The 24,900-nt window shown below is 41.7% G+C and overlaps 1 protein-coding gene across 1 annotated transcript; it reads left to right on the plus strand.

The window, feature by feature from the left end:
- Positions 1-24,900, plus strand: fgf11b (fibroblast growth factor 11b). Its single transcript, XM_018751794.1, has 5 exons — positions 1-193; positions 15,212-15,322; positions 16,703-16,806; positions 24,232-24,430; positions 24,714-24,900. The coding sequence occupies exons 1-5, from the start codon at positions 1-3 to the stop codon at positions 24,842-24,844; spliced, it is 738 nt and encodes a 245-aa protein (XP_018607310.1). The 3' UTR covers positions 24,845-24,900.

Below are 24,900 nucleotides of genomic sequence, written 5' to 3' on the forward strand. Positions count from 1 at the left end.
ATGGCAGCCCTTGCCAGTTCCTTGATTCGGCAGAAGCGGGCAGTAAAAGACGAGCAGGCCAACCGACCAGTGAGCAGCAAACGCAGGCCCTGCCCCAAGAGCAACAAGTCACTCTGCCAGAAGCAGATCTTGGTGCTCATCTCCAAGGTGCGGCTCTGCAGCGGCAGCAGGGGACGCACCCAGAAACGGCCTGGTAAGTGCAAGTGCTCCACCTCCATCTGCAGTCAGTATTCACCTCAAACTCTTCTTCTTACTCATCTCCATCTCCACTTCCTCCTTCACCTCTAACGCTGCCCTCAACTGGATCTCCACCTACACCCTAAACTCTAACTTCCCATTCAGTTCCAACTGAAACTGAAAACCGAGCTCATGTGCATTTTCTTTCTGGAAGGCTGAGTGTTGTGATGGAGGAAACTGATGGCATCCTTTAAGTTGTCGGTTTCAATCTCAGGAGAGGAACTGCTGTCTTACCTTAGAGCTAGGTGAAACTAAATTGCTTTAGTGTACATCTGAATAAATGGGTAGGAGAATATAGAATATATTGTGCTTGAAGTTGCTCTAAGCATCTTCAAGCTTTATAGCTGTTGTTTTGAAAGTCTGACCATATCTGAAGAAGTACTCTTTCTCCCTCAGTTGGACATGTATCTTACGGATAGCAACACTTTGTGGTCCCTTACTTGTGCGCTGGGTGGTGATTATGTAAGTGTATGCATCTCGTGGGGCTCAGGAATTTCCAAAGCATTTGGCAAAATGCCTCGGATCTTTTCTTTCCCCTTTCAAAGCCCTGTGACTGAATGTGTCTGGGAAAACATCTCTGATTGAGGATGTTCACAACTACGCAAGGTCGTGGTGAAATATAGGAATCAAAAACAATGACAGTTTCCTTCTGTGAATACAATTTTTCGTTGTCGTCATTAATGACGTGGCATAAAAACACAGATTATTAAGTTTGATTATGGGCATCAGTAACACCCATCCTTGTCATTTAGTTATAAAATAGTGTAATACGAAATGTGGCACATATGTTTAGGAAAATATAATGATATTCTTTCCTTGACAGTTGGATGGTGCAGTTGTACAATAGTCTTCCCTTGACCAAAACACCCCTTTATTGAACTCTTTCCATCGTCTTTTCTGGTATGTTTTAAAGGTTGCAGCTGTGCCCTCCCTACTTATTGGGCAAATGAGAACAAATGGTTTTGATCTAGAACATGATTTTCCTGCACAGGAGAATAACACCTTGCTTTATTGGCTTTGAAAGGCCTAGATTGATTACAAGCATTTTTCTTGACAGTATGGTATTATTTCACTTATTCTTTTGTAGAGAGATCTGGGGAGAGACCCTCTTTCTCTCTGGGGGAACTGCCCTTAAGATTCTGTTTACCAATGATTGTTTTTTGTGTTTTGTTATTTAGCCTCCTAATGGAATTCTTCTGCTCACTTACATGCTGCATTGTGTCATCTCTGTGGGACTTAAGCTCCTTTTTCTCTGGAAGACCTTGCTTTAACAAGTAGCACAGGACTAGGTTAATGACACTGGGAAACAACATGCTGAGAGACAAGAAATAATGACTACGTTCAGCTCACTAACTGGGAGGAGAAATTAATAAACTGGACTCAGTATGGGGAATGAGTAGTGATTACTATGCAGGATGCAGTGATAGGCAATTACACGTGATTGTTATACTACAGTTAGGGATGGGGAATGAATTGCAGCCATTAAACCGGACTAATGGGAAAGGTGTAGTGATTTGGGAACGAACAGTGATTATAACGCAAGATTCAATAACTGAAAAAGAGCTGTGGTCTCCTAGTAGTCTGAATTGCGTAAATGTGTGAAATGTATGTTTGGGTCAGGAAGAGTCTAGGAAGGAATGTATATACACCTGTGCAGCTGAATATGTGTGAGAAAGTGTGTGGAAATGTATTTGTGTAGCACACAATGATAGTGTATTAATGTGTGTATGCTATTCTTTCTGAGAATGAATTTCCTTCAAAATCATTTCTTTCTGTGTACTGTATCTGTCTGCAATTTAAATGTGTGTGAAACAAGAGCATGTACGAGTGAGGAAATGTGCGTGCGAAAGTGTGCAGTATTGGAATCCGTCTGTCAGGCTGTGTGAAGGTGTGCAACTTTGTGCACGTGTGTATCTGTGTGTTTGAATGCAAGTCTGAGTTTGATAGCATGGCTACAGTAAGCCTTGACAAAGCACCAAGCTGCCAATGAGTACTACTTGATTGCATTAACCGCACTACATGTTCAAAAGCCAAGAGAGTGGGTGGTTGTGAAAGAAATTAAAACCCTGCTTTCTCAACTTTCAGTTCCATGGCAATTTGTTTTTTCTTCCGTCAGTCAACTTGTGGACTGACTTTATGGACCCTTTCGGCCTAAGCTTCTAGGTTTCGTTCTGAAACAGTCCTGAAAATAAAAGGAGATATATTTGGTTCTCTCGCTTTCCTCTGATCAACTTGACTTGTGTAGAATACAGTGATTGGATGCAACATTATTGCGATGCATTTGCAGTAATGCTGCAACTAGAACGGTAACTTGTTTTAAAAGGTTTCAAGCTCACAAACACACACATTAACCTCATCAAACTGCTTCTTCTGGTTATTACTTTTGTTAAATCTGATATTCATCAAGGACCAAGGCAGGTCGGAAATGAGTTATTTTCTATTAGATTGTCAGTTTCTCTCTTTATTGTTTTGTGCCACTTTTTTGTTCTGATTTTCCACAGAAAAACAAAGAATGCTGAAATTCCAGTGATATGCAAATACAAACTTGGGGTTTACTAGGTGCTGGCCAAATTAAAATAATTGCCAGTTATTGCCATGTGATCAGTGCACTCTAAGCATATCGTCAAATTTTAGTATGAAAGTCACCTAGTGCTAGGCTGATTGAAGTCCCTGGAAAGGAAATGCTGCTGAATCCCTGTATAAAGCAGTGACCCTCAACTACTTTAGTGAACATCCAAATGGACAATTCAGAAATAACCGATTTTCCGACATTTCCACAAAACCCCTGAGCCAGTGACTCCACTTACCATCCCTTCATTGCTCCACTGGGTGGACAAGCCCCTTGAGAACCAATGTTGTGGTGATTTACCCTTTTCAAGGTTGTTCCATCCAATGAGGAATGAAAAAAGGGGAAAGATGACAGAAAACCTCATTTCTGTCACACTTTAAAAGGAGCGGCTGGTTTCGTTGGAGAAACCAGGTCGCTAGGAGGAGGGGTGGGATCAAACTGCAATCTTCGTTTACTGTGCTTACTGTGAGCCTCTTGCCACCCATGTCCCCGCCTGTGTTGTACACATGCTGGTGCCATGGGTGATTCTGGAGCAGAAAGTGTCCCACATAGCAATAACAAAGTGAGCCAAAGTGGCGTTATGCTAGCTGTTAATAGTGCAGTGAAATCTCAGGCACCAAACCAAAACACTGACTCAACATGAGTTTTGTGGAAGAAACTTGGATGGTATGTTCGTTTCTATGAACTCTTGCTGGGCCCTCCAAGGGAATGCTTGCAGCCTAGCTGTATGAGGTGGTGGTTTGGGAAGGTGGGGTGTACATGAGGTGAATACCGTCACAAAGCTGCAAAGCAAAGAAATGAGTCCATTCTGCTTTTAAATATGTCATGAGACACTTTCTCAGGCTGGCACAAAGGCTGGGCTTCCAGCAATGATTTTGTTCTGATCCTGTCATCCTTGTTGTATTGACAGTGCTCCTCATTGTATTCTGTTAGTTCAACGCAGTTACCAAGAGGACTGTACGGTTCACTCAGCCAGCTGAAAACCGTAAAGATTTCATATCACAGGCCTGCACTGGAGAAGAAAGGACAACAGTGTTTATCTTCAAAAGGACATCTGCTTGTCCTTTTGTCTTTTTCAAGAGCTCTGTGGGAAAAACGATTCAGCAGCGGATTGCACTGGAGCATCCCTTAGTGGTAATGGGACTGCCCAAGGGCCACCAGGGACGAGCCATGATAGCCCTAAATCTAGCCCTAACCATTACTTCTGTTCAGTGGGTTTTGTTTGCTTCTGTTTCAGCTTTAATACATCATTAGTCACCCTGCTGCTGCCAGATTTCTCAGCTGCACAGAATTTGTTTTAAAAAAAAAAAATCAATGCTCTCTGGAAGAGAGCAGAATTTTGGGCTCCTGTCCCCTACCCTGAACTGATCCGGTAGAAAATATCCTGGATGAATGGGTAAATAATTTTGCGTAGCTTAGCACTGTAAGTCACTTTGGAGAAAAGCATGAACTAAATAAATGAATAACAATTATAAGTTATTGAATGCAGTACTTTAGTTGTGTTTCTGATTAACACCGTGGGATAATACATGGGTTCATTGTTTACTGGTATGATTAGATGGTTCTGCTCCTCTGCATGTGCCATGTGCCGCTCCTCCCTGGACCACACAAAATTGAGAGGATACCGTTCTGCTAGGTTGAATTTCACTAAGCATGATTGTTTTTCTACATTGCAAAATGAATTCATTATGTATGATTCTATTAAAAGTTCCCATGAGTTTTTAATGTTTGCTTTGTTGTTGGGTTGAACGACGGCTCTTAACCGATAAGCAAGGATGGCAGTTGAGTTGTTGGGAATGACCTATAGGGGACGGACTACATGTGTGTGTTATACCCTCTTTGCATCTTTTCAAGATTGCATGCAGGACATGTATGGAGCCAATGGGGAAACTATTTGATTTGCATTATTTTGACTCATGCCACATAATTTAAACAAAAAAATACTTGAGGATACATGGAATTTTTTCTTGAAATCGCATGGACTCACATAAAACATTGAACCCACTATATCCACTATATGTTTGTAAGCTGTTGTAGTGGTTTTTCAGTGCATAGGACCTCTTTGTATGAGAGCTGAGCGTAGTCATGAAGATTTTCAAAGTTTGAGCACACTTCCGTCAGTATTCTTGAAGAGCGTATACGTTTGGGCTTGTGATATAAACTTTCATTTACTACACAGTGCTCCTATTTCCTACACTCCTATTGCCTGTGCTGAAGGATCCCTCTGGGTCAGATCCCCAATGTAACAACTCCTGTACTCAGAAATAGTCACTCGAGCAGAAGACAGCCAATGGCAACAGTCATTGTGAAAGAATAATCATGCATTTCCCTTGTCCTAATTAATACTTTGCCCTGCACTTGCAGCAGAGGCCTTGCCCAACATTAAGAGACTTATCCCTCAACTGTCTTTCCCAAACCACTCCTCATCTGACTTATACTGGGGGACCTAAGGACAACTGTGAGAGGGGAAAAAAGCTTTCTGTCTTTGCTAGACAAGACATCACAGCTATGACCCTGTCAGATGGCCTGGTTTAGCCTGGTTTATCCCTTCCTGTTGCTGTTCTCTGTGATGGGACTCTTGCGTGAATACTTCGTTTTCAATCATTGATGTAAAACACACATTAATCTCCGGTACTCCATTTCATCCAGATTCCATCCCAACAGCTTGAATACCACTGTGAGGTTCAGCTGATGTAGTGCTTATGAACCTGGACTTGTAACCAGCAGATTGCAGGTTCAAATCATGAGAGGGGAAACTGCTGTTCTACAATTAATAAAGCATACTCAACCTGAATTGCTTCAAAAAAAAAAAAAAAGCACCAACATAAATGAGTAAAACTGTAAGCTAATTTTAAAGTTTTGGCAAAAAGTGCTTGTTAAACAAATAAATAATGTAAAAGATTTCTGCTTCATTAGCGCTGAATAACTAGTGGAGCATACAAAGTCTCTCCTGTCTATTTGCATCGTGTCTGGCTAAAGAGCGGAAGCACCTGGAGTGCCAGTGTGGAAAAATCTGGAATGAATTGCTCTGAGAAGTCAATACAGTCAAAGATCACCGATTGTGTAGGGCAATAAATTCACAGTTTTTGGCGGGTAACCTTGTGATACCCTGTTTTCAGGTAGAAGAAACAACTTGGCGATATCTTGAGGGTACCTTGATAGGGAAAAAAAGAAGAGGCTTCAGTGCATTGTAGTAACACCTCAGCACTCGCCTGTCAGCTGTATTGACTGAGTGACAGAAAGTGCTGTGTGCCTTGAATCTTCAATTGTTTGCAGAAGTGTGACCAGGTCACAAGGAGACGCTGCAGAAGATAGCATTCAGCTGACCGTGAGGTCCAGGCCCCAGACTCGCTGACTCCACAACATCTGATAAGACGCCTGGTATAGTATGGCTCCTGCAGCAACTGCCCTGGGAGGGTGGGGCCCAGATTTTGCTCTTGCAGCTGGATGTGAATCCGCCGGAGCAGAACTGCATCATCACCATAGTGATGACTGGGATGAGAGCACATTACCCTCACAGAGCTAGTTGTTACCATGAATCATTTGCATACTAGCTCCCACAGTGGTCCTCAATGGCTCAGTAAATCAACCCTGGAAGGCTTAGTCCAGAACAACTTAAGAAAACTTCCCATGAGGAGTCCTGTAGATCTGGACCAAACTACCCTTTGAAAGCTACTCTAACAGAGCCCCAAAGAATTAGCTCAGCTTAGTCCTTCTGCTTAGTCTGCTCTAACCCAAAACTGAAGGGCTTGCTGTGTACAAATGAGTCAATAATTAATAAATTGCCATATTACAACAGTTTATGATTCTTGCTCTGTCAGCTGAGAAATTGAGCTGTTTCACTGAAAACAGACTAATGGAAATGAGCAGGGCCATTCTGCATACCTCTGCAAAGCCTTGGTTTGTTTTTATTTGCCTTCCTGCCAGCTAGATGTGGCCTTATTCTTAGCTCATTCACATGAAGTATCGCTGAATGGCCTTGAAGTGCAAAGGCAAGCAAGCTATAGAAGTATGGCAAAATAAAAAGGAAACAGCAAACTACATAGAGAATCTCTTCAAACCAAAAGAGTGGTTAAGCAAAAGAATTAAGGACGTTTAAGCGTTTTAATTATTAGGATTAAATGTCTATTGACAATGCCTGCAGCAGCTTTCTGCTTTAGATATGTCCTTGTTTTTGGTCAACAGTCCTGCAACGTTCTGTGTTTCTAGGTTTAACTTTAACCATGTTCAACCAGGTAAAGAATTTTCACATTGTTTTAGAAAGTCCCAAAGTAAATGATTTAAGTGTAGAAACTGACCTTATCTCACTCAGCTACTGATCCCACCTATCTGCCTCTGGCTCGGTTTAGCTTTCTGTTGAATTTAGAATTTCGTTTTCCCTTTGTGCTGCTGCTCTCTTAATGCGCCTGTCCATTCATTTTACTTTGCTCACCCTCTTCAGTTTGCAGAGCAACTCTTTAAGGTCTGTGGAACTTTTTTACTTTGCTTGTCTTTTGCATTTCAGTGCCAGCACAATTTAACAACTAAAGAAATGAATAGCCTCCCACTTCAGGGGAATGGCATCTTTCTGCTAACACTGCATAGCGCAAGGAAAGTGACACGTTTTAGCACCTGAATACATTACTGTCAAATACACTTGGACTTAGAGCAATTAAAATTACTTATACTCTTTAATATTATGATAATTTGAAGTCGGCACACTCCAGATCCTACTTTGTTAAATCAAACCCTAGTCTGAGTGTGGCATAATAGGATTTATTTTGCAAGAACTGGTGGGGAATTTGCTAGTGTTTGGAGCCGTGTCGCAGATTGTGAAAGATGTCATGGGAAATATTTAAAGACACTTTTTTTGGGGACATGTTTGGTACTGAAGCCATGCTTTTCCATTCACTTGATTTTTCTGCACATTGCTGGTTACTGTGGCCTATGTGGAAAAAGTTATAAGCTCACATGATTTGGTGTGACAAGACGGTACTGCCTCTGAATATTTCCTGGTGTACACATGGAGAAGGCTGGACAACACAGAGGTGTCTGCTGATGAAACAGTAAAGAAAAATGACCAAAACAAATCAAAATGATGAAAGAGTGAAAGGGGCACTTGTACTGCCAGAGCAAGCATTTCTTTACTCATTGGTCTCTCCCCTGTGGTTTCTTTTCGGTGTTCTCCAGTCGGTGCTCTCATCCCAGTTTAAAGAAGCCAGTGTTCTCAAACTGGTGTAAGTATGATTGGAGAGAAAGTACTGGTGACCTTGCAGACCTAATCTCTTTCTGTCATAGGTGGTACTAAGGGGGATGCTAGTCTGCACGTGTTCCTATTTTCAATTAAATCTTCCAGTCAGGCTGAGCCCAAACACAGCTGATAATTCTTCCTGATAGGAGAGCAGCTTAGATGCAGCTTATGCCATTATGTAATGAAAAAGATTGGACTCGGTTTTGTAATCTCTGAAGAATTATCTCTGAAGAACAGACAATAAGAGACGGACACTTGTATTCGTGGATGCGTAGTGCCATTCTAAGGGCTGGGTAAATTTCGAGGTTGGTTAAAGGTTAGGTGTCATCTTAAAACTAGGGTCCAGTATGAACAGAAAGAATTTCAGATGACCAGGTTTTCTGAAGAATTCAGAAAAGACACGACCTTCGTCAGACCTAAGACATCTCTAGAAAGGAAACGGAAATATTTTGTCAATGCCAAGGGCTGGTCCAACCAGCTTAGACACAACCGGAACTGACTTACACTGTACCTCTTTAATGTGTCTCTTCATTGACCTCAGTCTTATTTACTCCATGAAGAACACACAGAGGATTGGTCTGTAAATACTCATCTATCCTTTTCTCTGGCTTGGTGACCTGAATTCAGAATAATGCCCAAGTAACCTCTCGCACTCCGCAGCTGAAACAGAATTGGAAGATATTTTGATCAGACTTGACAAGGACAAATTTGGTACGACCTCTACTCAGAGGGAAATGAACCAGTGATAGAGGAAAGAAAGTTAGAGAACTAGAGTGGGAGAGGAGCAGAAGGGGATACTCATCCCCTGGAGAAGTATGAAAAAATGGGGAGAAAGACAGGTAGCAAAAGGAAAAGCCCTTTGTAAACGCTAAGTGATAAAACATAAATCGCTAAAATGCTGTTGGGAAGCACTTAGTCACAAACATACATACAGATTTGGAAACAAATATTATGAAAATATGTATTATTTAAGCACACATGTATTTCCAGATATACGAAGGTGCGTATTTACATACAGCTGATGATTTCTGGTATTTAATCTCAGGTAAGCTGTGAGGCAGAAATTCCCAGTCCCACTGGACCCATGTTCTTATAACGTGTGATTCCCAGCACTGCGGCTCACGAAGGACTTGCAGGGCTGCCTGTTGTTCCCCTTGTGTGCTTTTCTGCTACATGTCTGCCCGTGCTGGGAACACCCCTACGAGAGCTGTCATGATGATGTGGGACTGCAAAAACCAGAGCTTTCACTGCGGCATGCGGCTGAAGCGTTGCCACTCATTCAATGTGTTTGGCCTCGGTGGGGGGTGGGGGGTGGGGGGATGGGGGAGGGGTGATGCAGCCAGCGCTTCTGGCCCAGCTATTCTGCTGTGTCAGCAGAACAGCGTGAGGAGGACTCCAGGTGGGGGGCAGGCAGCTCTAGCCCAGACTGACAGCACAGCACACCTGGGAGTTTTCTGCAACTCCCCCGTTCTGATTTCAGAAAAGAAGAACGTAAATTCAGGAAAGTAAACAGTCTACCTGACATCATGGAGTTATTTCTTTCCCTAACCCAGTCTCTCTTAACATCTTAACCTATTCTTATTGATGTGTTTGGAGAGCACACCTCCTATTATCTATGTGGCAGCACCTGGTTCTTCACTTTGTACGAGCAGTCCTTGACTTACCACAGGGCTACGATCTCAGGTCTTTATCATGTTTTACTTCGTCGTACATCACAAATCCCCTTATACGCTATCATTTAAACCATAAGGATATATGAATGTGCAAGAATTCTACATTTTTTAATAACAGGGCTTTAATTCTTTCACTAATTTCACACATTTTTCATGTTAAATAATACTAATGCTGAACAATAAGGGTGTGAATAAAAATAAGGTTATATCTTAATGTTGCAGCATCATTTTCACTTTCATTTCTTCTGCCTTTGTCTTTCCTTACCGCCAGAAAACACACCAGATTGTTTTTGCTTGCGAACGAATTTGAATGGAAACACAAAGGAAACGTTCTGTAAATAAAACAATGTTTTTGTAAATAAAGTGCGATCACCGATAGACACACTGACTGAGTCAATAAGAAATATGCTACCAGCCGTTATTGTGCATCAGATGGAGCGCTTGCTGTTGAACGCTACAACCAAATGACGGGACTCAATACAATAAGGTTGATAGGACACCTGTCATAAATCTGTGATGTCATAAATGGCTTATGCCATAAGATGAGGACTCCCTGTACTGGGCTCAATATGCTGTAGTTATTCTTGAGACCCCTGAGTACTCTAGGCAGAACAAATATAATGAGAAAAGTTTTTTTTTTTTTTATTAAAAAAGTGATGATAGTTATCCACTTTAATATTTTCTAGTGTTTCCCAATGGAAATAGTGGGTGTGAAGAGAGGTAACTGAAAAAAATCAGATGGCTGAAGTACAGGCCTGGTCTTTACTAGAGTTTTTTTTTCTTTCAAATGCTCTTGTTAGACTGACATCAGTTGAAATTCCTCTAATGTCTAGAAAACCAACAACTCAACCTATACAATAAAGTTGTCCTGTCTAGGACATCCCAGACTTTTAAATTCAGTTCCATTGTCTGCCTGTCATTAGTCCTGTAAAGCCTGTTCTTCAGTGCTTGTTTACTGTTGCTTTGAGTGATTTTCATGTATTTTTTTCACTAGCCATGTCCCACCTATTCCTGTAGTTCCTTAGCCCAGTCTAATTAGTTTTGAAGAAAACTATGTTGGACAGAATTAAGTAATGATAAGAGATACCCTGTATGTATCAGATACCCTGATCTGGACAAGCGGTTACCAATAGGGAGTGACCAAGTGATCACTTGCAGCAAGTGACAACAGGGGAGCAACAGAAGTGAACAGCGCAGTGACATTAGGTGAGCTACACTAATGGAGCACCAGCAAGTTTTTTTAGGTGAAAAATACACACACACACGGGGTCGCAGCAAACCAGAGCCTAGCCCGGCAACACAGGGCGCAAGGCTGGAGGGGGAGGGGATGCGCCCAGGACAGGATGCCAGTCCATCACAAGGAACCCCACGCAGGACTTGAACCCCAGACCTGCCAGAGAACAAGACCCAGCCAAACCCGCTGCATCACCGTGCCCCCAGGTGAAAAATAGCATATGAATTATAGAAGTCTTTTTCTAATTCATAACAAAATTGACGGATTAGGCACGCAGACCTCTTCTGGAGTCTTGAGGACAGGGAGGCTGTGGAGCTGGTAGGAGACACTTATTCCCATGTCTACAGAAGAAAGGTAGGAGACGGCAAAGTAGCCGCCTGCAGGGGAATCCCAGAGAGGGAGGAATGCCCCCTTGTGATTTGTAGACATCACTGAGTTTGTTGCAGCTCAGTTCTATTCCTTTTCTCACTCTGACCCAGTAGACCCCTACTAGTGTGCTTCACGCTGACCTGTCAGAGACCTGCAGTTTAAGTCTGCTTCATTGTGACCAATCAAAGGAACTCTTTGTTTTGCATTTCGCTCGGATCCATCAGCAATACACTGTTTAGTGTGTTTCACGCTGACCTGAGCAGAAACATAACGATTCAGTCTCACCAGTCAGGAAGCATCTCTTTAAAATATTTCACTTTAACCTGTCAAAGAGCTGCTGTTAATCGCATTTCATTATGACCTATTAATTATCTGTTTATAATGAAGGAATAAACCGAAATGGTAATATTTAGGAGCACGACGTGTAGCAGTTTTGGACTGAATTTACAGGAGTAAAGAATCCCCACCTAAACAGGATAATTACAGGGTACTGATGCGTGAGATTACATTGACAGAGAGAGGGATAAGGCCATACTGTAAATCAGAGATGGGGGAGGGCTGTCACTGGAAGCACAGCAATAGAGTGGAGTCTTTGTAGATGGTTGAACAAGCAGGCACATAATCACTCTCTTCCCTTCTCTCCTGCCACAGGGAGGATGTCTCCAGAATATTAGTATTTCTTGTCAAAATGGCAGTGCAATCCGTGAGCAATGCTGATTGACCCTGAGTGGTCGTTCCTCCCCCCCGCCCCCCCATTTCTAGCCACTGCAAAGTTAACTGCCAGGGTCAATGTCAAGTAGAGTAAATGGGAATATAAAAAAGTGAGAGAGAGAGAGAGAGAGAGAGAGAGAGAGAGAGAGAGAGACAGACAGGGTGTATGTGTTGTAGGATAGTCTATCAACGGAGGGTAGTTTAAGAAACTGCAAAATGACACCGTGATGCAATCATGTGGACTACAGTAACTAATATAACATAGAGGGCAATGAAACTGATGTTTATCAACAATGTGTAATAAACAAAACCTTGCTGCAGACATTCAGCCAGGGAGCAGAACACCTGAGTTCAGCCTTTGTAACCGAGCTGGGTGCCATTTCAACATAAAAACACTCATGTGTACTGTTAAGAGAAGAAAAGACAAGAACAGCAATGAAAGAAAAAGGGAAATCAATATTTATTTATTTGTTTATTTGGCTGAGATTGCACATTCTTTACTTTTTAATGACAATTTTCAATACAGTGACTGGTCTTGGACTCTGTATTACCTTCCGTATTGCGCTGCTGGGGATAGAATGTATCTAGAGCTGCCAGTTTGCGTTTCAACATAAACTGTATGTGTCCACAAACAGCACTCGCTTTCATTTTTTCCCTGCATTGTTTTATGTAATATGCATGTACATAATAAACTTATAATCCACATTGCACAGAAATCTGCTTTGTGTCCAAAAGTCATCACTGATATCCTGGCACGAGTATGACAGATTTCACTTGTATGGGCCAAATATACATCGCATTCCAATGGAAACACGTTAAGTGGGCAGTATTTAATAAGGAGTCAGCAAAAGACTTGGTACACGCATATCATTTCTTGGTGGATTTCTGACATTATTATTACTTTACCGTCAAGCAAAAAACAAGTGTCTTCCAATAGCTTCACAAGGGGTGGTGCATGAGTTTAAGAGCAATAGGAACAAATTTACTTTGCAAGCTTTTAGCCTTGACAACTTGCTACAACACAAATATGGAATGAATCATGCTGTCCCTCTGTGCCCTCCTCCCACTCTCCCCCCTTTCTCTCCACCTCCACCTCACACTTCTCTGGCACACCCAGCTTTGGTTTTATCCCACTGATCACTAAACCTGTATAAGGGTTGAAGATTTAAACCTGCCAATGCCTTACCTTTCTCTATTCACCTTCCACCCCATGAAATCACACAGGGGGAACGACATAGTTTCAACATCAGGCAGTGTCTCTCTTTTGCATCTTCTCTTTATCTTCTCCCCCAGTCTTTCACTCTTCCCCTGTTTTCGGTCGCTCTCTTATCTGCACGCTTTTGTTTCCGGCTCTTTTCATTCTAAATTCTTTCCCCTGTTTCATTTCAAGATTTTCCTACTTTTTCCTTCTGCAGAAACACCACTGGCTCAAACATTGTTCACTGTTGTTTGATCATTTCTGCATGTGTGTGTGTGTGCTTGTGCTCAGGTGGGTGTTAAAATAGGCGGCGGCTGGAAGCTCTTAAAGGTTTTCCTAATCAAATATGCAAAATTAGTCCCTAGAGAAATCTGGGTCCTCGAGGAATGTGTCCATGTGAGTGTATGCTGATGAAATCATGCGCGATACACTTTCAGCCCCAGGAATCAATTTACTGTCCTATCAGTGGCTTCAAGCTTTGAAGGGGAAGCTAAAGAAAGTCATAGTAAGGGCCCAAGGATTGGGAAAATGGTAACATAGGCTTGCTGGTCCCAAAGAACAACAACACTGAGCACATGTGGCTTGCCTCAAAGAGCTTGCAAAATCCCATCATGTCAGACTTAACGAAAAGACAAGGGAATCTGTAATTGCTACAGTGGAGTCGTTTTTGGAATGCCAGTAGCAGGGTAGGGGATTCGTACTCGTGTATCAGTAGAAGCGGTAATCTGTATCTATATGTCACTAGAACTTGAATCTAATTTGTACCTGTCTGTCAGCAGAAAGCAGGAGGGAATCATACCTATGAGTCAAAAACAGCAGTTTGGCTTCATAACTGCAGCGAACTTAGTCTGTTGGTGTCTGTGCATCAGTAACAGGTGGAGGGATTCATTCCTCTATGTCAGCAGTAGGCTAGGGGATTTATGTTTGCAGGTGAACTTATTGACAGTGTACCAGAAAACCAAAGCTTTAACTGCTGTAACAATTGCCATGAACAGCTGCTGAGAGGTACACATCCCATTATCTACTGACAGTTACTGAGTGACTCCAGTTGCAGTTCCTATGTACAAACAGTCACTCAACGTTTTCTGTCCTTTCTTCGAGGCCCACAAGCATGGCCTACTCTATACCACAGACACCTCAGTACAAAGACTTTCTCATTCATATTTCATGTACCTCATTAAAGCTTGATTGTGTCGACAGAGTTCTGGATTTGGCCAGGCCCTGTTTGAGTTCTCTTCTAGGAGAACCGGACTCTCGGTAGCTGGGACACGGCCGAGAGTGCACTCTTGCGCCCCCAGCCTCATTGCCTTTGGCCTAAATGAGCCACAGATATGTGTCCTCAGACTGGAGACACCAACTCTAGGGACTGTAGCAAATGGCTTTTTGGCTGCAGAGTAAACAAAAGACATTTTCCAAATGAACAAAGTTGGCAAGAGGAACACTGTTCATAAAACATTCAGCCCTCTTCTCTCTGCTCTCACCACCACAAATAACCTTGGTTTCACAGATCATATATCTTTCATCACATGGCACTCGTGAACAACTTCAGCATTGCCTGCCTCCAGTTACTCTCTAATGAAATTTGTACAAGCGCCATGGTCATGTTCAGCTAATTTGAATGCTTTGTTATAGCAGTTTAGCAGGAGTCTTATACTGGGTCCAGATACTAGGGCATTATCAAAGGTAGAGGTTAAGAAACCAGGCTTACGCTTACAGGTGTGTTTGGGTGGATCCAGCTCTTTTAAAGGATTCCTCCGAACAGTATCAAGCTGTTTCAAACAGCATTGTGCAAAATTCTTGAACTATATCAATCTAAGCATTAGGAGGTACATCAAAAAAAATTATATTAAATTAATACTTTAATTACTTTTAATTTGCCTGTAATGTTTGTATGATGTATGCATTCTTATACTGTTGTAACACTTACAAATGTACTCTTATGAACCCCCTCCCCCCTTTTTTTTTTTTTAAAAACCCTTTTCTTTTGCAGAACCCCAGCTCAAAGGCATTGTGACCCGTCTGTACTGCCAGCATGGCTTCTACCTCCAGATGCACCCAGATGGCACCCTGGATGGCACAAGGGACGAGAGCAGCTGTTTCTGTAAGTGCGTCTTTCTGTCCACCTGTCTGTCAGTATGTGTGTAATTTTGTCCACCTGTCTGCATCCTTCCACCCTTGTGTACACCTGTTTGTCTATAGCTGTTTGTCTGTCCCTCTGGCTCACTTTATTGTGTCTTTTTGTCTGTATGTTTATTTGCAAGTAATTTTGATTTGTATTCAATTTTTACAGTAAAAATTATATCTGTGCACTCATGTTAAATAGAGTTTTACCTTCTGGGACTGTAAGCTGTAACCACTGGGTTAAAGGTCCGCAAAGGTCCAAACAATATACACTACACATCAGCTCTTTCTTGTGGCTATCCTAATGATCATTCTTAATGAACCAAGAAGAAAAGGAAAAACTGTGAAAGAAGGTCAAAGTTCAGTGCTGTTAATTGGGCTTTTATAGGGAAAACAAATAGATCAACGGGAATCAAGGGATATTTCAGTGTAATTATTGCACAGCACAATAAGCTGAAAGTTGTGAAATGAAACAGAAGCAGATATGTTTTTTCTTTGGTTTGTCATTAGTGGATGGAATTTAAGGGCTTTATGGATGTAATCCTTATAGAGTCTTTTGACATGAGAGATTTAACCAGATTTTCAGTTTGAATTTGTCATGCTAAGTGAAGTCTCTCATTCCAGCTATTTGGGAAAAACCTTAAGTAATGCACAATTTCTGTGTGTGTGTGTGTGTGTGTGTGTGTGTGTGTGTGTGTGTGTTTGTATGTGTTTGTCAGCATATTCAGTCTTTCATGTCGTGATTCCTTTTGTTAATGCAGTCATTCCCCAAGTGATCCAACACGTCACACCCTCTGACACAAAACTGAGCAAAGGCTTTTCCCTCACGTTGTGTAATTGTTGTGTTTGGTGTCGGTTCCATTGAATTTAAGGTGCTTTATAAGCAGAGATACACAATCTGTGTCTTAAATTACCAGTGTAAGGTAAGAATTGCTCCGGCTCTGGATGGACTGGGACAATGGGCAGGAGTCTGTTACAGGCCTTAAAACTTTTAACACACACCACAAGGATTCAGTCTTTGAGAAAGGTCAAAGGGTAATTCTTTGCGGTGTCACCCTTTACCCCAGTCCTCCTTGTGAAGATCCGGAGTGACACGCTAAAGGAGTCTTATAAAAGCAAATTCCCACTGCAGTTTAATTACAGCAACCACCTGGGGCAGCAGGTAGCATATTGGAGTATAATTACTCAGCCATGTAAATGGGTTAATCATTGTAAATAGCTTTACTGAAAAGCTCCAGCTAAATGAATAAATAATTATGAAAAATAACCATAAACAGCTCCATGAACAAAACATTACAGTAGTTCATATAGCTATTAAGGGACTCTTTCCTCAACACTCCTCTCTCTTTGTTTCTGGCAGCGCAGTTCAACCTGATTCCTGTAGGCCTGAGGATTGTGGCCATTCAGGGAACCAAAACTGGGTTGTACCTCGCCATGAACAGCGAAGGGTACCTGTACACCTCTGTAAGTCAACTCGTACATCGCACAAGTACACAGTTCATGTACACGCAATGCCATGACGAAGGTCTTCTGAGCAAATTATTTCATACATGATTTTGCAACTGCACAGTGCACGTAAGATTGCTCCTTTATTTTGATTTTACTTTTCACCTAAACACCCTTTTTACGCACATTCTCAAGTGTACTGAAATGATATCTCATTTCTTTTCTCTTGGATACATTAAAAACTCTGAGAAAAGTGCACAATTATTACAATATTCTTATACAGATACTCCATTAAAACAGACAGGTTTGCATTTGCAAACCAAAGTTTTTGGCTTTTAAGGCTGAAAAATGAAGGGTCTACCAGTGAAGTTTCTAATAAAGTAGGAGAACAGATGTCATAGCAAATGTTATTAGGAAAGAATTGGAGTATAACAGGATCAGCACAGTAGGTGATACAGCTGTTCCAAAACTTTATACAATAAGATCATTCTTAGAACATATTAGGTCACTGAAGAAAATGGTGCATGAGTTTTCCCATGGAAGAAACTGCTCTAAGCACATGTGGATCTCTTTCCATAGAACCTGTCCATTTGGGTTCTGTTTTGTCTAACCCAAAACAGAGCCCCTCAATCCAACCCCAAAGTCTTGCCTTGTAGGTACCTAGTTCGCAGTACATCCATCAACCTGCAATGGTGTGAAGTAAGGGACTGAGTTATAGTTCTGAGGACTGAAGTATCTATAGGACTTGAGAAGAAGCTGAGCATCTTGAGCAGGTTAATACATTCAGCTCCCCTTCCTCTCCTGTCTGCTAGGTGCTTCAAGATCACTGTGCTGGCAGCTTTATTAACCCGCATACACACACACACACATTTTCAGAACCGCTTGTCCCATACGGGGTCACGGGGAACCGGAGCCCAACTCAGCAACACAGGGTGTAAGGCTGGAGGGGGAGGGGACACACCCAGGACGGGACGCCAGTCCGTCGCAAGGCACCCCAAGCGGGACTCGAACCCCAGACCCACCGGACAGCAGGACCGTGGTCCAACCCACTGCGCCACCGCACCCCCTTTAACCCGCATATTTCTATGTAATTTAAAAAATAAACAATGTTCTAGGACCGACAGGGCTGACACAATGCTAGGTGCAGAATGGAGGAAGGTATAGGAATCTGTGGCACAGCCTACCTGAGAGCAGACTGTGGAAATGACTTGGTGGTAAAAATAGGGCTCAGTCCTGTCCTGACCCAGTTTTCAGGAGAGTGCTGTACAGAAATCCCTCTGGGCAGGGTGAAGGAGACAGGGAAGCAGGAAGACGAAAACAGGCAGACAGGGAAGTAGGAAGACGAAAATAGGTAGACATTGGGGTTCAGGGAAAGTAGAAGTGAGAAAGAGATGGGTAGGCAAGTGGGAGACAGTGAGATGGGAAGAAACAGGATGTGTGATGCAGGCAAGGACTAAGGGGAAAAGAAAGAGAGACTGGGAGATTGAGACAAGGAGAGAAAAACGATGAGAGAGAAGTGGGAACCCAAGACAGGGATACGGGTTGAGTAGGGCAGAGAGAGAGTAATAAACTGGTAGGCTTTTAGAGGTTTACCCTCTAACAGGCATCTAGCTGAGTGCTGAGTTTTTGCTATTATTTTAACTACTTTAAGAAACTAAACCATGTGAATTTTGTTGAAAAACAGCAAAGAACGGAAGGAAAAATCTGGAAACGGCAACACAGAAGTGGATAAATATAGGTGGCGTAGGCATGGGCTTAATGTCTTTTTCAACAGAACTTCTTTCCATATATCAGCTATGAGTTAGGACCCAAACCTCAACAGATACCATAGCACGATTGCTTAACACTGTATTTTTTTCCTAGTTAACGGATACAACAGCTAAATCTAGAGCTTTGCATGACTGAGTTTTCTACTTTTAGCAATTTATTTATTCATTTGAACAGTCTACATTAAATACCTTGATGAATGCTGTAATAACTGGGATATGGACTAAAAACTTTGTGGTAAAAATCCAGTTGATTCAGTTCCTGTGATCATTGCCTATGAAAGCACTATAGACAGGTTGCACTAAGCAGTACAGAAAGTTTCCAGCACAACACTCGCTGTTAGAGGTATCTGCCCACATAGTTTCTATTGTTTGTACCCTGACAGGCCAATCCAGGGCATTTTAACTGAGAGCTTTACTAAACATGTAGGAGTGTGACAGTATGAACAGAAGATGGTTTGGATGTGTGATAATGTGGACAGAATCATTCTACAAAAAAATGTGTCCTTGTGCCCACCATTGCTACGCTACAATTTATAAATTTAATTCTACTGTCCTGCTCCTTTCCTGTATTGCTTCATCCTTTTTCCAGGACCACTGTAATTCCTGTTATGTTCTCGTTCCCTCTCACTCATGTTCCCTCTCATCCTTAAACTCTGGAAGTGTGTGATAGATTACGGTACAAAACACGTCACTCCAGTCACCAAAAATTGAAACTGTCACCTACTGACATTCTGGGCAGTCTCCCATGGATTGAGAATCTGTCTTGTCACCCTGTCAAAACAAAGTGCACAGGGAAGGAAGATAGATGAGTGGGATTATAAACAGACACACATCCCCTTGCATGATTTCCGCGAACGATGCAAATCCGGTTAGTAGACTTGTTTGTTGGTGCTTTTTTCTCACACACAATGGCATGACCTCTTTAACTCCAGTTTCTCCTCATGTATAAGTGACTTACATAACTGTCATAATAAATAGTACATCTGTTTGAAACGACTGCACTCATACCTCGTGCTACGAATTTTCAAAGATATGAGCATTTCTTAGTTTTATTTATTTTTAATTGCACTTCCTTCGTCATTCTATTTTCAAAAATTCTTAGTTTCAGCGCAAAAATGGCCTAGGTTTCCATTTCTTGTTGTTAGGTGGCAGCAAAATTGCCTTCCAAGGGAAGGGGGTAATGAAGAGGGACAGGAAGGAGGACAAATAGGTTGAGGCAGCTTTGTGAAGCTCTGTAAGAACATATTTTTATTTAGTTTAGCTCATACTACCCAGTGGATAAGTAGAAGTGTGTATTATTGTGCTTTTTTGTTTGGAAACTGAACATGACTAGATGCTAACAAACGAATTGGTCGTTATTTTGTGGAAGATTTTATTATGTATGCAGTTGCAAATGACACACACGCAATGTTCCTTTCAGTTAATAAAAGATAAAAAAAAAAAAGTCTCGTGAAGGACTGACATCTCAACAGCTGAAGTTCTAGTCTCATGCTCAGTGTTTCACGTACAGAGGAACACTGAGATGCATTGCATGACCTGTTGAAAATAATCTTACAGCAAATGTTATGTTTCCAGTGTTTTTAACAGAACCTAACCAAAAATAAACTGAGAAACTGTATTATTCAGCTTTTATACATTGTGACATAGTTGGTGGACATATTCCCAAGTTCAGGTACAACACGGTACACAACAGAAAAAGCATTTGTGTATGTATGCATGTTTGTGTTGGTTTCTGGATATGTCTATTTAAAATGTTCATAAAGAATTTTCTGGTAAGCAAGTACAATGCTATTGGTAATCACAGCACTATTAAAAATGGAAGGGATTGCATAACTGAACTGGGGTGTTACTGGGCCCTCTACTCTTAACCAAGATGTCCTATGGAAAACTACAATAAAACACTTAAAAGCTATACTCACTGGTTTATTGAGCTTGAAAATTACTATTTTGTACAATGATTTATTAACAAAAATAGTTTTGGTTTGACAGTGGACATATGATTTTAAACGTTACAAAGATTGAGGTGTGGACATCAAAGAGGAACATTCCCTCAATGTTTATTTATTCATCTTACAGATCTTGTTCAACTTCTGCTGGTAATAACTCAGCAATGTATTCATAAAATAAAAAAATTCTGCTTTTGATATAATTTTATGATAGTCTATGTATGGTGCCTTTTCCCCGAGGCTCTCAGGCCTGGAACAAGGAATGGTCTTTACAACATTGCGGTAAATGTCATTTGTGACACTCTCTTAGTCTTGAGTTTGAGGATCATACTGGCTTAACAGTGAAAATTCACTCTCCCCAGAGACTTTAGACATCAAATGCGGTGAGTTTTGAACTCACACAAATTGTAAACAAACGCTACAAATAAACTCATGGATACCCATTAAATGCACATACAATAATAAAAAATGTTTGAAGTTTCAGAACACCCTGTGGCAATCTCCCATTTTCAAATAATATTTCCATCCCTGTCCTCAGATACATGAAATAATTCACAATGACAAATAAGAAATTACAGAAAAAATATTACATCAATAAATTCAACACCCTAATACTTTATTCATTTAAAAGGGCCAGGAATGCACTAGCTGAATGAAAAATGGATGATGGTGGCGATAGATGATCTGATGGTTAGATCTGGGCCTCTACAAGAGTTCTCTGAGGTTTTAGCCCTTCTTGGAGTGTATCATTTTTACCTATGAATGTCACCATATGTGCACTAAATGTCACTTTCTTTTTAAATATAACCCTAGTAACTCTGCATTTGCACAAGAAAACACTGACAGGTCTTGCCTTTGAGTTCCAACAGTTTCACTATTCTGTCGTCTTCAAAATCTTACCTGTATTCCTAAACCTGCTTTATTTTTTCATTGGTGAAGAGTAACTGTTTCAAATTATTGTAATGGTCCAGTGTGGAATGGCAATAGAACATGCAGCTTGGAAATGGGGGGTGGCAGAGTGCCCAAAGAATAGAAGATATAGTGACACATGCTGCTACTTTGCGGTAATGATGTCACGTCCTGGACAACCAAGAAAACCTCCCACATCCTTGCCCTATCCCAAAATGTTTTGCAGCATAGGAGTCTATGTCTTCCTTCTATTCTTATCTAACAGTCATGTCAATTTTCTGTGATTTACCATTATGGAATATCTGAACAAAGCTGATGCATCCTCAATATGCTCTTAATTCCCTACAATGAAATAAAAGTTTCATGTGAGAACAGTATGTCATAGTGTGACGTGCAGACCAGTAGAGACGGCCTCTTTACTGTTTCTCTTGCTATAAATAACTTTATTACATAACAATTGTAATAATACTGGTTTAAACCCCAGGGTGACTGCTATCATCCCTACACTGCGAATTACATTCAGAAGAAGAAACACTCATGGATATGAATGTATTCTGTTTGTAAAATAGTAACATGGGCTCTAAGTGATATTTTGTAAAGACTGAATTTTAGCACATTAAAAACATTCTTTACATATTGAATTAAATACTGTAACAAGTGTTTCACTATGTGACAAATGTGAGAGTAATGGGAACAGTCAGGAATGGATTTTAATATAGGAGGGGTGTAGAGACATTTATCCTATTAAGGAGTATTGCTGACAGTAACAAGCAGTGGATGGTGCACTCATCTGCTCTGAGCTCAGGATGAGAAGATATGAGGAGGAGGATAATGAGGCTCTGCACTGACAAGCAGAACCCCCCTCCTCCTCAGGTTAGGATTCTGGCCACGAAGACACCCAGTCCCTTAATTCATTGGAATTAATTTTGTTGAGTTGATGCAGGGAGGCTGATTGCTGAGAGTGATAACAGGCATGAGGTTCATAAGGCTTTAGTGATGTGATGGTAGAAGCCTTTAACATTTATGAGCTTGAGGGGAAATCCCTACCTGCTGTCAAATACAAATACAGTGTTATACAACATTCAGTCAGACAGTCAGACAGAAGTTTAGACCAGTGCACCCTGGACTATAAATGAATCCCTGCTTTGTCTAAGGGGGAAGACTTGATTATTGAGACCAAAGTCAGCCATGGTGTCAGGTTACAAGCTCTTGCTGCTAGAGTGAGTGGAGCAAAGGAAGACAATAGGTGGTCTACTGTCTGCATCTATTCCACCACTGTTCCAGATGGCCTCCTGGTCCTGGTTTTTCATTCATCATGGGGTACAACTGGTCACTTCCTATATATATCTGCTGTCATGGACTGTAATTAGCATGTAACTCTTCATAGAAAGTAGAAGGTTATCCTGATTTCTTTCCTTGTAGATGCAATTTGGGGCCAATTTATCAAAAGGCCATGGCAACAGGTAGTATAAGAACAATTTCATTACTTTGGAGAATTTACATTATTAGGACTGATATGACTGAGAGTAGTGTTCTATAGTGTTCTGTTGCTAATTAACTTTGAAAAGTAGTAAATACACACACACACACACACATTGTCAGAACCGCTTGTCCCATATGGGGTCACGGGGATCCAGAGCCTACCCGGCAACACAGGGCGGAAGGGGAGGGGACACACCCAGGACGGGACGCCAGTCCACCGCAAGGCACCCCAAGCGGGACTCGAACCCCAGACCCACCAGAGAGCAGGGCTGTGGTCCAACCCACTGCGCCACCGCACCCCAAGTAATAAATATGAACTTGTAAATAAAAGTTTGCTAGTTCAAGCCCTTAGTCACCATTATTGCTGTATACACAGTCTGAAACCGCTTGTCCCAAGCAGGGTCACAGCAAACTGGAACCTAACCTGACAACATAAGGTGCAAAGCTGGAGAGGGAGCGGACACACCCAGGGCGAGACACCAGTCTGCCGCAAGGTACCCTAAGCAGGACTCGAACCCCAGACCCGCTAGAGAGAAGGACCCAGCCAAGCCTGCTGTGCCACCATGCTGTTGCTGTAGTTCCTTTTAAATAAGACATATTTCCTTAGACATGGGGACTATTTTTGCTATATAGGTCTATCAATTCATCCATCCATGTTCCTTAACTGCTTGTCCTATTCAGGGTTGCAGGGGTCCAGTGCCTACCCCAGAATCACTGGGCACAAGGCAGAGGGGGGTACACCCAGGATGGAGTGCCAGTCCATTGCAGGGTAGCCACACGCACTCACTCACCCATTAGGGAAGAGCATGTGATATCAAATTTTTAATCCTCTGACCAAAGGAGGTGTAAAACTGGCCAGTTTTAGTTAACTTTCTGTTCCTGGACTCAGAGAAAAAAAAAACAGTTTTTCACAGCAGCTTTGCACTAAAATGGTGTTTTGACAGAAGTGAATCTAACAGTCAACTGTCACTAAGTTGAAGTTGTTTTTTTAGTGGTCTTGCGTCTTTCATCTACAAAAACAGCACAGACATTCTGACTTTACAGAACCCCTTTTAAGCATCCCATTTTCAGTATCTAGAGCCAGACTCACCGAATCGATCAGTGGATAAATAATTTCCATGACCTGGTAAAACATGGAAGAGCAACAGTGAAAGATGTTATTGTCCCAAGAGCAAGACAATAGTCATATGCGTCAGCACTGATCCAAAGCAAAGTCCATGACGATGAAACAACAGCAGGGTGACGTTACTCAAACAATGAGACGCTTTTCTTAAGATACAAATTAAGGCAGGAGCACCAGAATGGGCTAAATGCGTGTTTTCTCGTGTCTTTGCCAGGAACACTTCACACCAGAGTGCAAGTTCAAGGAGAGCGTGTTTGAAAACTACTATGTCACCTATTCCTCTATGCTGTACCGCCAGAGTCAATCAGGTCGGTCCTGGTATATTGGCATCAACCGGGATGGTCAAGTCATGAAAGGGAATAGAGTCAAGAAGACAAAAGGTGCCGGCCATTTTGTCCCAAAAGTCATTGATGGTATGACAATCCGTTTACCTTTTCAAATACATCTGGAACATAATAATAATAATAATAATAATAATAATAATAATAATAATAGTAACAATGATGTATCACTGGGGGAAAGTTCTTGTAATGTTTCAGTACTTATCCAGCCATACAAATGGGTCAACCGTAAAATAGCCAGCTAGGTCAAGTGCTTTGAGTGTTAGCTTCTGCAAAACAAATAAGCAATGTGAAGCAATGTAATCTTCTAAGCCAATGAATAACAACAGCTCATTACTCCCTTGTCCTCCCACAGTGGCCATGTACAATGAACCTCCGCTACATGAATTACCTGAGCAGTGCCCTCCCAGGAAGACGGCTAAGACACTGGACTCTCCTTCCCTCCAGAATGGCAGGAAAGAGCCATCACTTGCAGATGCCTCCTAGCCCTTGTGACTAAGGGTTAGAAACACTAATCAGGAGCACCTTTTGGTTGCAATGAC

This window comes from Scleropages formosus, chromosome 4, assembly GCF_900964775.1.
Source record: "Scleropages formosus chromosome 4, fSclFor1.1, whole genome shotgun sequence".
NCBI lineage: Eukaryota > Metazoa > Chordata > Actinopteri > Osteoglossiformes > Osteoglossidae > Scleropages > Scleropages formosus.